The 13,576-nt window shown below is 38.2% G+C and overlaps 1 protein-coding gene across 5 annotated transcripts in view; it reads right to left on the bottom strand.

Moving 5' to 3' along the window:
- NEO1 (neogenin 1) overlaps positions 1-13,576 on the bottom strand; it is a 273,254-nt gene that overhangs the window by 23,153 nt on the left and 236,525 nt on the right. For all 5 annotated transcript variants that reach the window (XM_081130188.1, XM_081130191.1, XM_081130187.1 and 2 more), the window contains exons 16-21: positions 13,021-13,116; positions 10,410-10,585; positions 10,189-10,327; positions 8,185-8,292; positions 6,773-6,967; positions 2,826-2,894 (exon numbers count right to left, since the gene is read on the bottom strand). In XM_081130188.1, the coding sequence (XP_080986314.1) occupies positions 2,826-2,894; positions 6,773-6,967; positions 8,185-8,292; positions 10,189-10,327; positions 10,410-10,585; positions 13,021-13,116 (783 nt within the window). The remainder of the gene's footprint in view (positions 1-2,825; positions 2,895-6,772; positions 6,968-8,184; positions 8,293-10,188; positions 10,328-10,409; positions 10,586-13,020; positions 13,117-13,576) is intronic.

Below are 13,576 nucleotides of genomic sequence, written 5' to 3'. Positions count from 1 at the left end.
CTAGCTTTTTTCTAAGTTCTTTTCCATTTTCTGAAACATTTTTTTGCTTCCCACCTCATTATAAAAGTTATGCATGCTCATACTATAGAATATGGGCAATCCCACCATACAGATCTAACCACCATGGATATTTGATGTCTTTCCTTCTAGTTTCTCTACCTCTTATCTTTCTAACAATCAGAGCTGTACAATAGGAGGACACTGCTTTGCCAAGTAATGAGTGTTTAGTCACTGGAAGTACATAGAGTCATCCTATCAGGCTGGGACGTTGTAGGATAAATTCCTACCATGAAGTTGTTTTTAGAGAAAAAGCTCTCAAAGTGAATTTCATATACAGCCTGGTTTATAAACTTATGATCTAATCCAAACAATACTAATTGTGGGAATCCTTTCCATAACATTGGATTAGCTGACCTTCCAAGTTTTGATGTTATGATTTTATAGGCTACATCTAAGCACAGTGCAGAACCTGGGCTGATTTAGGAGAGCTTAAGAGCTTATTCTTCTACATTTGGTTCAATCATTTTTATCCTTCATTTCTGAGAAAAAGGTAAGCAGATAAACAACTCAAATCGTACACACTGACCTTAAATAAAATAACATTTTAAAAAGTAAAATAACATTTTTATATTTGGGGAAGACTACAGAACTAGGGGCCAATAAATTAGGCCATATTCGGGTTTTGCATGAAACTTTTATTAACAGAGCTGCTGGGCAGGGTACGCAATAGGGCAGGCATTGAAAGGAGAGACTGGGGAGCTCTCAGGGGTTAGGAGGAAAGCAGAGGTGGGGCTGGAAGGCAGTTGTTCTCTGCATTCAACAGAGGTGAGTTCCCATTTAACATCATTTGACCTCTAACTTTGAGCTTGCCAAAATCTCCCTTCTAAGATAGAGTAGGAGTGAGCTCCCAAAGGGAGCATCAACCCTTCTACCAGGGTCGTTATGATAGGCCATTTCTTAAACTTCCTAACCACCTTTTCCAACTTTACGCTCTTACCTCCCCAACTCATTCTTCACTGTTTACTAACTATAGATACTCAAAAAACAGAGAAGTCATAGTTTACCAGTATCAGACATCTTACATATGTTATTTATAGGATGAAGTTCACATTTCTCAGCACTTGCGCCTTTGATAGGTTGGTCCTAACCAACCTTCCCTAACCTGAGAATCTTTATCCTGCCTCTATGCAGTGTGATCCCTGGTGAGAGTGGTTGTTTTATATTGCCAGGCCTTTGCACATGCCCTTTTTGCTTCTTGGAATGTTTAACCCACTCCTTGATATTTACAATCTCCTATGCATCCTTTAAAATCTGGGTCAGATATCACTTCTACAAAGCTTTCCCTTATCTCTATTAGGTTGTATGTTACTCACTCCTTTTGCTCCCATAGCCTATTATATAGAACCTGAATCTTTAAAAAAATGTATGAATGAATGAATGCGTAAATGAAAGAAAAGACAAAGAAGTAATTACTTTTTTCACAACATTTTTTTGCTTCTCACCTCATTATAAAAGTTATGCATGCTCATACTGTAGAACAGTATGAATATTATATTGTGGACAGAACATAAAAGTAACATATGCATCCCAAGAGAAAAAAAACTCACAAAGTCCTAGAACTAGGAGATTAAAAATTTCTTAAAGCATGCAAGTTTGTCTGGTTCTCCAAAGAAGAGGCTGATTTCACAAGTGTGGGCAGTACCACTTTTTTTTTAATCCTTACCCGAGGATATGTTTATTGGCTTGAGAGAGAGAGGAAGAAAGAGAGAGAGAGGGAGGGATGGGGGGAGAGAGGTGACAAACATCAATCAGTTGCCTCCTGTAGGTGCCCTACTGGGGATCGCGAACCTGAAACCTAGGTATGTGCCCTGAGAAATGAACCTGTGACCTTTTGGTGTATGAGACGATGCTCCAACCAAGTGAGCTACCTGGCCAGGGCAGGGCAGGACCACTTTTTATTTAAATAGAGAGCTAGATATTAAGAGATCATTTTATTTTCACAGTTAAGAGTAGCAGTTTCCAGGGGACACACCTTTTTCTTCCATGTCTTACAGGAGACAGTAAGGATTATTTCTAGCAGCTATTTGTATGGATTTTCACCAATACCAGATTTCTACATCTGGAATAGAACCTGTGCCTTTTAGACTGTGTGTGACAGTGGAAAAGGCACAATGAGATGTCAGAAGACCTGGGTTATGATTCTAGGACTTCCATAATTAGTGGGTGGATCCAGGCAGATTACTTCTCCACTGAGTCTCTTAATGTTTAAAATGGGAATGACACTGGTTTTCCCTGCTTGAAAATGATTTCATGTCTGAAAGTAACTTACAAATGGTGAAGTTCTGTAGAAGAGTAGGTATCATCATTAAGTAATTAGAAGGCACCAGCTCTTAGGATGGCTATAAGAGTGGGAAAGATTTTTTAGAATTCCCAAACTAAAAACGCTATAGTAAGTAGTCTGGGGAGAAATTAATGATTCTGAAGCATTTCTTTGGCTTGGGTGGTGGCTAATTCCACTAAATAATTTATTTTTGAAAACAAAATTCTAATTTTTTTCTAGAGGCAGTAGGCAAAAGGAAGGCTTGTTTGTTCATAATTTTAAGTTGGATATGGGGGAAACAATTTTATTTATAGACCCCATGAATAGGTTTGCAGTAATTCAGGAAATATTTGCCAGGTAAGTGCCTAAAGCTAACTCTATTAAATAAAAGGAAATAGGTAACATGCTATAATCACTGCACACAAGCTATATAGGCCATTTCAAGATGTCAAGCAGAACTGCATCAAGCCCACAGTAGGCAACAGGGCCACAGGAGGGGCTTTACCGCTCATGGGAGGTTTGTAGTCAGATCCCAGGTCTGGCAGCCGGCTTCCTTTTCCTGCAGACCCTGAGGCTGAAGGAGAAAAAAAAAAATCACGTCAGTAATGACCCAACTCCAGGAGTGACAAGTCCACTTCACGGCTAGTGAGCGTTTTCTATAAAAAAATATTTTCAGTCTACTTTGTTAATGAGAAAAGGAAATAACATATCAACAACCGGGGAAAATATAGTCTATTGGTGCAAAACAAACTAAGTTCTAGCTTTCTATGCAATGAGGCATCTGAAAGGCTGACACCCTTTCCATGGCTGTATTTAGTGTGCAACTAGACTACCACTCACTATTCATAAGGTGGGAACATACCCCACTTCTCCAGCCCAGGAAATAAGTTTCTGAAAGGTGGCTCAGAGCACTGATGCAAAAGTAGCTTCTCTTGGAAAAGGAACCAAGAAAACCAGTTTGATTAGCTTCTGCAATAAAGAACCAGACTCTTCTTTTCTCAAATTATAAAGTTGCCTTTCCCTAAGCAGGAGCAGGAAGACAAGCGGAGGTTTAAATTGGGGTCTCAGTTCCTGCTCAGTCACCTAAATACACAAAAGATTGAAAGACAGTCTTTACTCTAGTTGCTCACAAAAGACACTCTAACCTGTCATCAGGGAACACAGTAAGGCTGCTGACCTTAGGCTTGAGGCCACTTCACAAGTGGGCCTCAGAAAATGCAAATATCAGTGTTTTAGAAATTCTTATCCCTTTTTTTTAATTCTCAACTGAGGATATTTTTTTCCATTGCTTTTCAGAGGGGGGGTGGGGGTGGGAGGGAGAGAGGGATAGAGAGAGGGATGGAGGGAGACAGAGAGACAGAGAGAGAGAGAGAAAGATAGATCAATGTGAGAGAGACACATCGATTGGCTGCCTCCCACACATGCCCCTACCAAGGCCAGGGATCGAGCCTGCAACCAAGGTATGTGCCCTTGGCCGGAATTGAACCCAGGACCTTTTAGTTCGTGCGCTGACGCTCTAACCACTAAGCAAAACTGGCCAGGGCACCTATCCTTGGCCTGGGATTTTGTTCTTCACGTTTATAGAAAAAGCTGCTTGGGTAAAGCAAATACAAGGAGTCTTTTCCCAATAAAGCAAAGATATCCCTCAACCCAAAGCTTGGGGCCAGAAAGTAATATCAGACTTCTCTTGAAGAGGTCTGAAAGAATTGCAAAGTAAAAGCTGCTCCTCAAAGTTAAGCTCAATGCTTAACAGACTGTCAACCCTTGCATACTGGCTCTACCATGCACTAACAAACAGTGTGACTTTTGGCAAGTTTAACTATCCTGTTTCCTCATTATAAAACAGTAATAATAATGGTATCTACTTCATGAAACTATTGTGAGCATTAAGTGGAAATTTAATCCTATAAAATACTTTCAGTGCTGCCTAACAGGCAGTAAATGTTCAATAAATATTAACTACTATTATTACAAGCATAATAAATCTTTAGGGAAGAATATATTCTTTCTCTTTATAGAGGCAGAGCGCATGAAGCTTCAAAAACACTTATAAATAGTAATTTATATAAATTAAACTTGGCTAGAAATTCATAAACTAGATGTGTTTCTGTAAAACATTGGTGTTAACATCAAGTACTTCTATAAATTATCAGACTTGAAGGAAATGAAAGAAATTAAAATCTGAAGGTTTTTGTGTGTAGTTCTTTTAACAGAATAAATCTAGAGACAAAAAACAGTGTTTTCTATGTTTCCTCAAGTTCAAAACCCCAAAAGGTAACAGAAGTTCTTGGGTATCCAAAAGGGCACACGCTGGAAGTCAGCTCACTGTCTCTCCCCAACTGCCCATTCTAATCCCTTTACCCCCTTACTTCTGCTGCTGCCATCCTCCCAAATGGCACACACCACACATCAAGGTTTCAGCTGTTCTTTTCACTATGAGTAAGTTTAGCTGGTGGAATGACCTAGCACTTGTAAGGCTCTTCATGTTTAAGTGCCCTTATTTGTCAGGTAGTCCACATTTACGACAAACTATCTAGAGATTCATATTATGTAAATAATTGCCAAAGAACGCACTTTGCAATAAGCTGGTTGGTTTAATTCCTGTATTTCCCAACATTTTTTTCTTTTAAATTTAACCTATGAACAAGAAATCCCAAGGATTAACCAAACACCAAATATAAATATGGGCAAAGAATTTTTAAATATCAGAGGTGGGGTGCAGTTCAGAACTGCACTCTGGCTTATGGCATGACGCCAGGAAAGAACAACAAGCACATTTATATTCTGTGCATATACAGAATGGTTATTTTTCTTTTCTTACACTTAAGTAAAAGTTTCTACCATGATTAGGGTGCCTCCCTCCCCCATATGAAAGCATGTGTGCAGTTTCTCCAAAGTACAACAAAAGACTCATTGAATGCAAACACATTTCTAAAGCCCTGAAACTTGAAACCTCAAGTTCTGACTCTTCCTTGCCATTAACCAAGATCCAAAGACTGTATTTCTAATTACTATTCTTAAACCACGAAAGCAATCATCAAATTTTTATTGTTCTTTCTTAGTATAGAAAACAGATATCAACTTTAGCTGAATTCCCAGAGATGAAAATCACAAAGTACAGTTACCCTCCACCACAGTAACTATGGTGTGAAATGACCTTGCTGATATATAATTTCAGGTGACAATGAGGCCCATGCTTCCTAGGTTTCCATTTAAAATTGTTTCTATCGTCTTTTAAAGTGAGAAGATATATTTAAGGGAAGAAATGGAAAAGGAGCTCTGCATCAAGCTTATGGTAAGAGAATAAAGAGCACGAATATTGTCATGGATACTCATAGTAGGGAAATTTGTAGCAGCTTTGTGGGAGGAGGAAATAGGGTATTCACTGAATTTGATTACAACTTTTCATTTACAGATACTAATAAAATCCTATATGCTACAGATTGGTATGCTTGCTCTCATCATGGCCGAAATTGTTATAGAATTTCAATATCTTAGTGCTAATCAGACCCACGCTTAAGGCCAATCTCCTACAGCTGTAGAACTCAAGTTTACTGGACTCAGGTTTCTTTTTTCCTGCCAGTCTATTTCAGCTCCCAGCTTTTCAGATACCCCAAGTGCCTCAAACATGGACTCAACTCCACTTTGGCCAATAAATACATGGTTTTGAACACAAGAAAAAAGGAAACAAAAACAACAAAAAGCCAATAATAGGTCACAAAAGAGAGGAAAGGAAAGAGAGGCCATCTACTCATTTACCTTGATCATTAGGCATTTTATCAGAGGAGTCCGCTAACAGGCCAAGCACAGGGGAAGAAGAAACAAGAGCAAGGATCACAAGTTTTGAAGATGGGACAGGCAGAAATTTTTAAAGGAGAAAAAAAAAAAATCCCATAAACTTCGAAACAAACTGAGTCTTTTTTTTTTAAAATACCAACAGAAGAGAAACTCTATATAGCTTCCATATTTCCAGAGACTCAGTCCCCGACTAAATTTTATTCCTAAGCTCTCTTGGTTCAATACTTTATCATCACTTTCTTATCTAGAGTTTCTTTAAAGGGCCCCCTTCCTACCTACAACGTCTAAATTAAGCCTTTCAGGTTGGGAGTTGCATGTGTTGAAAGAGAATCATTTATCACAATAATATGCTATTGCTCTGTATGGGAAAAGAGAATCAATCACACCTGATCTGACTGTAAACAGCTCTACATCACTGCCTTGAACAGACTGGAGTCAGAGTTCCCTCCTACATGATCTGGTCAGGTCAGTGACCTAGGGAGCACCGCTCTGGTGGTCAGTGGTGAGTGAGGCATTATTCTGAGGTAAATGCACACACTGTGACTCATCATAAGGACTTCTTATTATCATCCACAGTCTCTACCTGCTAAAGTGATATGTGCAAGCACAGCCCCACTAAAGAGACACATTATAAAACACTGCGGGGAACCTTACCTTTAGGTGTTCTAAACTGCACAGCGTCAGACATGGGCCCCATGCCCTTTGAGTTCCGAGCCTGGATTTTGAAGTAGTACGGTGTGTCCAGTGTTAGCTCCTGTATCTGGTGAGTCAGCCTGTTGCCCACAACAGGTTCAATAACCCAATCATGTATCTCTGCATTCACATCCGTGCTGTAATATATGATGTAACCTGTCCAAAGCAGTTAACGGAAAAAGAAATCTTATTTCTGCTTTTTCTTTCGCAATCAGTAAGTCAATACAGATATATGTTAGAGCACAAACAAGAATCAGTTACAGAATGGTAAAATCCATTCAAAATGCTCCTCTAAACATAATATAGAGAAAAACCACAATTTACACAGTGCCAAGCTGTGAGTTATCATCTATATCAGCAGTTGAAATAATAAAACTAATAAAAGATAGAAAATATAGGGTTAAGTATCTTCAGGAGCTAGGAAATCATAAGGAAAACTGAATCACTTCAATATGTTAATATTTAAATAATGTACTTTGGTCTACAATTAAAATAATGCAGCTTTGAAAATCGATAACGGCCTAACATGCTGTTTTTGTCTCACCAGTGTGACCTCCTGGGATAAAAACTCCTGGGAGAAGGGCAGCAACCTCTGTTAAGTTCTCCCAGATTTGGGGCGAAAGTCACAGTGATAACTTCCACCAGAGGGCACTCAATCTCCATGGCTGAGGCAGAGAGACCCACAACCACAAGCCTACCTGGCCCATACAGTGCATTACTGGGCTTTAAAGACAAAGGACAATGCAATGCAGGCCAAGTCATGCTTGATTCTTTCATGAAAGAAGAAAATTTAAAAACCTAAAAGTGACAAAAAAGACCAGGAATTTCTGGAAAGTTTCTATTGAAAGCCGAAGCAGAATAATACGAATATATACACTTTCAGTATTTTTAGGCCACCCTATTCTTACCAAGTAACTTCGGAAGGCAAACCCCCGTTCCTCAGTGTATACCTATAAGGAACAGAGGTTCCAAGGGGAATATTTAACAACTAAATCCCTTTCCTCCTTGACAACGCTGAGGAGGACAGTGTTTATGGTGGAAGGTTCTCCTCTAGAAGTCCAAGGAAAAATTCCTGATCCCTTCAAAGTCCTAGGTCAATTCAAAGTTTTAACTCTAGTTATAAAAGAACAGGAGCTAAAGTAGCCTGCCTAGAGAGGGAAAAGGAATTAAAAGTGTAATGGGCTTTTTGGGATTTAGGGTAAAAGAGCTGAATCTCTGTTCACTGGCAATTCCCTAAAGAATTAGGCAGGGTCTTTAATTTAAAGCAGGCCATCCAGTCACAGGCAGACTCCCGCTTCTCCAAACACAGAGCTTTCCTTGAGTGCTTCTGCCCAGCAGGAAGAGGGAACAGGCACACATTCAAAACAACTTACCTGTAATTTTGCCATTGGCTTCAGAAGGAGGCTGCCAATTTACAATTATGGTCCTAGGTTTTCCCTCTTTACTCACAACTGTCACATCCTTGGGTGGAGAAGTAGGAACTAAAAAATAACAATACTTTTAATAATTCCTGTCCATTTCAATTCTATTCACCATTTCTTCAACCCTTCCCATTTGTAAGTTACAATCAAGGGTACAAAAAACATAAAGCCTCCTGACTTCAAAGAACTCACAGTCTATCTACAGATAGCTCAGATAAAAAGAAGAATACGCAAAATATCAGAGAGAATACCACACTACGAAGATACAGAATTGGCATCTCAGCTGGCGTCAGGGATATATATGGTAAGTAGGTAGGGAAATAAAAAAGGCACTTTACAAATCATTTTTCACTTAATGTTTATGGCAGCTTGAGAGGTAGTTACCACTGTCCCTGCTTGACTGATAAGGACACTGAAAATAAGGAAAGTTATGTAATTTTCCTAAGATGACGTTCCTCTCCTAATTTGGATTATTTTGTTAGGATATTTTTAAATGTAAAATAATTTTTTCTCTGACCTATAGTTGGCTCTCCAAACCAAATGTTTGAAAACCCCAAATTCCTTCAAAGAACACATGATTTATAAATTGATGTTTATTATTTGGAGTTTGCAATAAAAACATACTGTCAACTATTTGAGGTTATAGCTCTGAAATGTAAAGCTGTTTATGTAACAGAAAAAACCAATAAAATAAAAATGACTGCATTTCTTGTTTCCATGTTAGGGCTGAAAACTTCTAATGTACAAGTAGGGAAATAAGCAAATTAGGAACAGCCTTAAATTTTCTCTTCCTGAAGGGCTAGAATCCTCCCAGTATAAAATGGAAGAAAGCCTGGTGAAATGCAACATCCTATGGAAATACATTATGTCATTTATTAGCTAATGGGTTGGAATTAAAACAAAAAGATATTCTTAAAACTGGCAAAGAAAGCAAAATCAAGGTCTATGTAAGCTTTTGTGCACTATATTTATAGCTCTCTAAATCCAAACCCCTTTCTCTGCAGGAAGTCCTACCCACTGTTCAGAAGACAGAAAGACATTAGGGCCAAGCCTTTTGGGATACTACACCTCAACTTTGTCATTATTTATATACAGGAGAGAAAAAATAGGAGGCTGGAATAGACAGAGACAATGGTTACACATGTCTCCACGCTGGGAAAGTACAAGAAGTAGAAGGGTAGGCCTACAAGTGAGCAGAAAGCAAACAAAATCTCAAACCTGGACGGCCTGCTTTCCCCTTAATTTGCTTAACTGTCTTTTTTCTTTCATGTTTACTTACAGACAAAATCCCTAAGGATACTCCAGTGGGAGATTTTACAAGACACTAATTGGTTTGCAAGAGAGCTATTGGTAAAGTGCTAGGCTCCAGCAAGCACAGCATTGCAGCTGCTTGGTGAAGGGCAGGCCGCTTCATCTTTTCTTTCTCAAGTCTCCCAGTAAAGCAGGACTAATGACAACGACCCCTCCCATCTGCACAATGCTTTCTAACTGAGCCTGTGCTTTCCCATCTGCTCCTTTCACCCTAACAATAACCCTATAAAGTAGGAAGGGCAGAGGTTATCACTCCTCTTTTATAGGTGGAAGAAATAGAGATTCAGAGAGGCTGAATGACTTATGATCACACTCAGTAGATGGCTGACCTGGGATTGAACTCAAATCTCTTGATTCCTAAAATCTAGTATACTTTATATTATCCTGTTATTTGCTAATGTTCTTGTGCAATGATTAAAAAAACATAATTCACCAGCTGAAAAAGCAAACACTGAATTCCAGCTGTAGTTGCTCACTGCATTCGGTAAATACATTAACTAATGCACTCAATTTTTTCCCTGATTAGTAAAAGCAGGTGATGTTAACTCTCATGACTTGGAATGTGGCACATTAGCAGGGACTTCCACTGACTTGTATCTTGCAGAGAAGAAATGCCACATGACCTAAGGTTCTGACAACACATACCTAATTCAAAGGTGGTCCCATGGGCTGTCATACTCCATGTGCTTGATCTTCGACCTTTGGTCACCATCACAGAGAATTCATAGAGTGTATTTGCTTTTAAACCAGTCACCAAATAACTCAAAGTAGTTGCATTTGCATTCTGGAAACACAAGATTCAAGAATTTTAGATTTAGAAAATATCAGTAATTAGCTTTTCTCACCCAGAGCACATGTGCCAGTACCTTGTACTTGGTGTTTGCTGGGATGTTGGTTTTCCATCGGACTGTGTAGTACCTCGAGTCTGTAATCTTCTGGTGTTTGGGCAGTGAATTGTCTGCCCACGTAATCCTTATGGTGTCATGACTCAGAATGGAAGCCTGGACTCCCACTGGCGGCATCATGGGAGTGGGATCTGGCACTGGAGTGTATGGAGCATTAATAACAAATAAATCAACCTCAGAAGTGTCTGGGTAAAAAGTAATTAAAAAGGGAAGTGGATGGGGAGATAAAGGGACATTTGTAATATTTAAAAAAAAAAGGGAAGTGGAATTTTAACGTAAACCAAAAAAAAGGGAAATGCAGGGTAATATAATGGAATGAAAGGTGAGAAATGAGAAAGAGAAAGAGAATCCAGAGTTAATAGATAACCACCATTCATTTAAAAGAGTATTTCCACTTGTGTTCTTTCAGAAAAACATCTAGAGAAACGCTAATTATATAGTCTCTGCTGTATTCTGCAGGTGTATTAAATTTTGATAATCCAGTGATTATATTAACACATTCATACTTGAATTTTCTTTAAATTACCTGAAAATTCTACTTCCTGTCCAAACAAAATTATGAAAAGATAAAAGTTGCTTTTAAAATTAAGGGTCTAATTTCTAAGCAAGCAACACAAAGCTCATGATATCACAAAGCTCACAATATCATGTTTTGATATTCCAGTGAGTTTTTGGGACACGGCTTATCAATGCATATCACCGGACATATAAGGGTACTACTCTCAAAGCTTCATCTTGAATGTTAGCCAATGGCAACCCAGCCTGGCCTGGGTATTCAGGGTATCTGATACCCACACAAGGTTCAGTTCAGATCTGATGTCCTGCTACACTTTGTCCAGTAAAGTCATTGATGAATCTCAGTAAGTTATGGGAAATGCCATAGTTATGGGTCCAAGTGACACAGTCTTTCTGAACTTTAAAAATCAGAGTATTTATCTGATACAAAGGAAAGTCTATACTCATGTGCTGTCCTGTGCCACAGGCAACAGACATGTTCTCATTAAAAGAGGCCAGAACAAGCACAAAGGCTCTGAGGACCATGAGCCATGGCAATACAGCAGGACCCACTTGGGCTTGCCCAACTCTTCCCGTCAGGTTTTCTAAGCATACACACGCTGATTTATTTTAACGTAAGGTTTTAAAATTGGTTTTCCACGCGGTTATCATGATTAGCCCTTGCTATAATTCAAAATCTGAAAAGGCCAGGGCCTTCTTTACGAATAATTGCCAAGCTAAAGTAATAGTCTCCATTTGTGTATTTCCTGCACAATGAGGACTAAAAATAACAGAGAACAGCATGCATCATAAACAAGGGCTCTGTCCAAAGATTAGGACACATACCACTTAGTTACAGAAAACGTATTCAAGGTATAAAAATCATCAGACTTTGAGAAAATTTTTTATTCGTAATGACTCCTGGAAAAAAATAGCTAGGTCGCCTGAGTCAGGAACATTTACTTGTGTATTTCTAGCCAGAAGACTGTATTTTTAAGCCACATAAAAGAATTTCAAATTTGCTTTTTTTCCCTATTGCAGGCTGTTAAGAAAGTAGAAAACTACTTATTTAATATTCTTTTTTTTATCTTGCCTTTTTTCCTTTATGAAATGCCAAAGCTATTTTTAAAAGAAGTTATAAATTGTAAGCACATAGGAGCAGAAGACAGGACAGAACGACCAAATATGTAGTCATGATGTCGGTCTTTTAAGTAAAAGCACAAAAAAAGGAGATTATCTTTTTAAAAAGAATAATGCAAATCTGTAATATTATATAAAGTATCCAGAAGACATAGCAGAAAATACAGATTCACAATTCTGGGAAACAAATGAAAAAGAGCAATTCTGAAAATGAACAAATTCTTTGATTTTTCAGTACCCATTAGAACAATTTACAACTCTAACATATTTGATAAACTGTCTCATTCGCATCTAAATTAGGTGCTTTATACAGCTATAGAAATTTTACATTATGTGTATAATCCTTTAAAGATATTTTAAATAAATTACAAAGAAAAGAATATTTGGTCCTTTTAGTAATATACATATAGTTGAGCAAGTGGATAGTATATCTGACTTTATACTCTTTATATAAAGCTTATGAAAAGCACATACAAAAATACTTTCCCAACCAACTCAGGTGGCTAGTGAAGAAAATTTTGGATTTATCAATCATATACATTTATTGCTATCATCAGTAACCTATATAATCCCTCCAGAGATATGGAGATCTTTTCATTTTTTGACTCACTTTAGTTATAATCCACAAAAACCAAAAGATGAAGAATCACTTAATTCTCTCACAACTATGCTTTCTAGATCCCAGCACATTAAAAAAATGTGTTACATATTTACATAGAATTGTTTACATGACAGGGTTGTTAATAGTTTCTAAAAAGTAAAACAGGAATTAACAGAACATTGCATACTGAAAGCCCATATTCCTATTTGAAGCCTGTGCCCTAAGCTGCCATATACTTTTCCTCCCACTGATATCTAGGTGGCAGGCTTCATGCCAACATTCTACTTAAGCTGATGGAAAAAAAGCTGAAGACCAGAGATGGACAGTATACCTTACCTGTGTGAGGTCTGGTCACAGCACTCTCATACAGGGGGATGCCTTCACCCACATTGTTGAATGCTTTTAAGGTAATCACATAGTGAGAGCTGGGATCTGAAGGAAATAAGTCAAAATACTTAAAAAAAATTCTCACTACAGAGTTTAAAAAATTCATGGGTGACTGTGCATGATCTTAACTGCAGAGGAAATCAGGAGGGAAGATTTAAAAATATTTTATGTGAGAATATTTTGTGGTGTGGGAAATGTGCGATGACCACGTACACAGTACAGCAGGCCCCAGAGGGGATACATTCCAAGAACCCCAGTGGATGCCTGAAATCAAAGATAGTACCAAACCCTACATGTACTATGTTTTTTCCTATGCATACATACCTATGATAAAGTTTAATTTATAAATTAGGCACAGTAAGAGATAACAATAACCGATAAAGTAGAACTATAACGTACTGTAATAAGTGCTATGTAAATGGGGTCTGTCTCTGATAACCAAACTGACGACTGAGACGGCTAAGTGACTAATGAGCAGGCAGCATATTGTGTGGATAGGTCCCTT

Source organism: Miniopterus schreibersii, assembly GCF_964146895.1.
Source record: "Miniopterus schreibersii genome assembly, chromosome: 1".
Taxonomy (NCBI): Eukaryota; Metazoa; Chordata; class Mammalia; order Chiroptera; family Miniopteridae; genus Miniopterus; species Miniopterus schreibersii.
The sequence above is the reverse complement of the archived record's forward strand: the minus strand, read 5'-3'. Positions and strand labels throughout refer to the sequence as shown.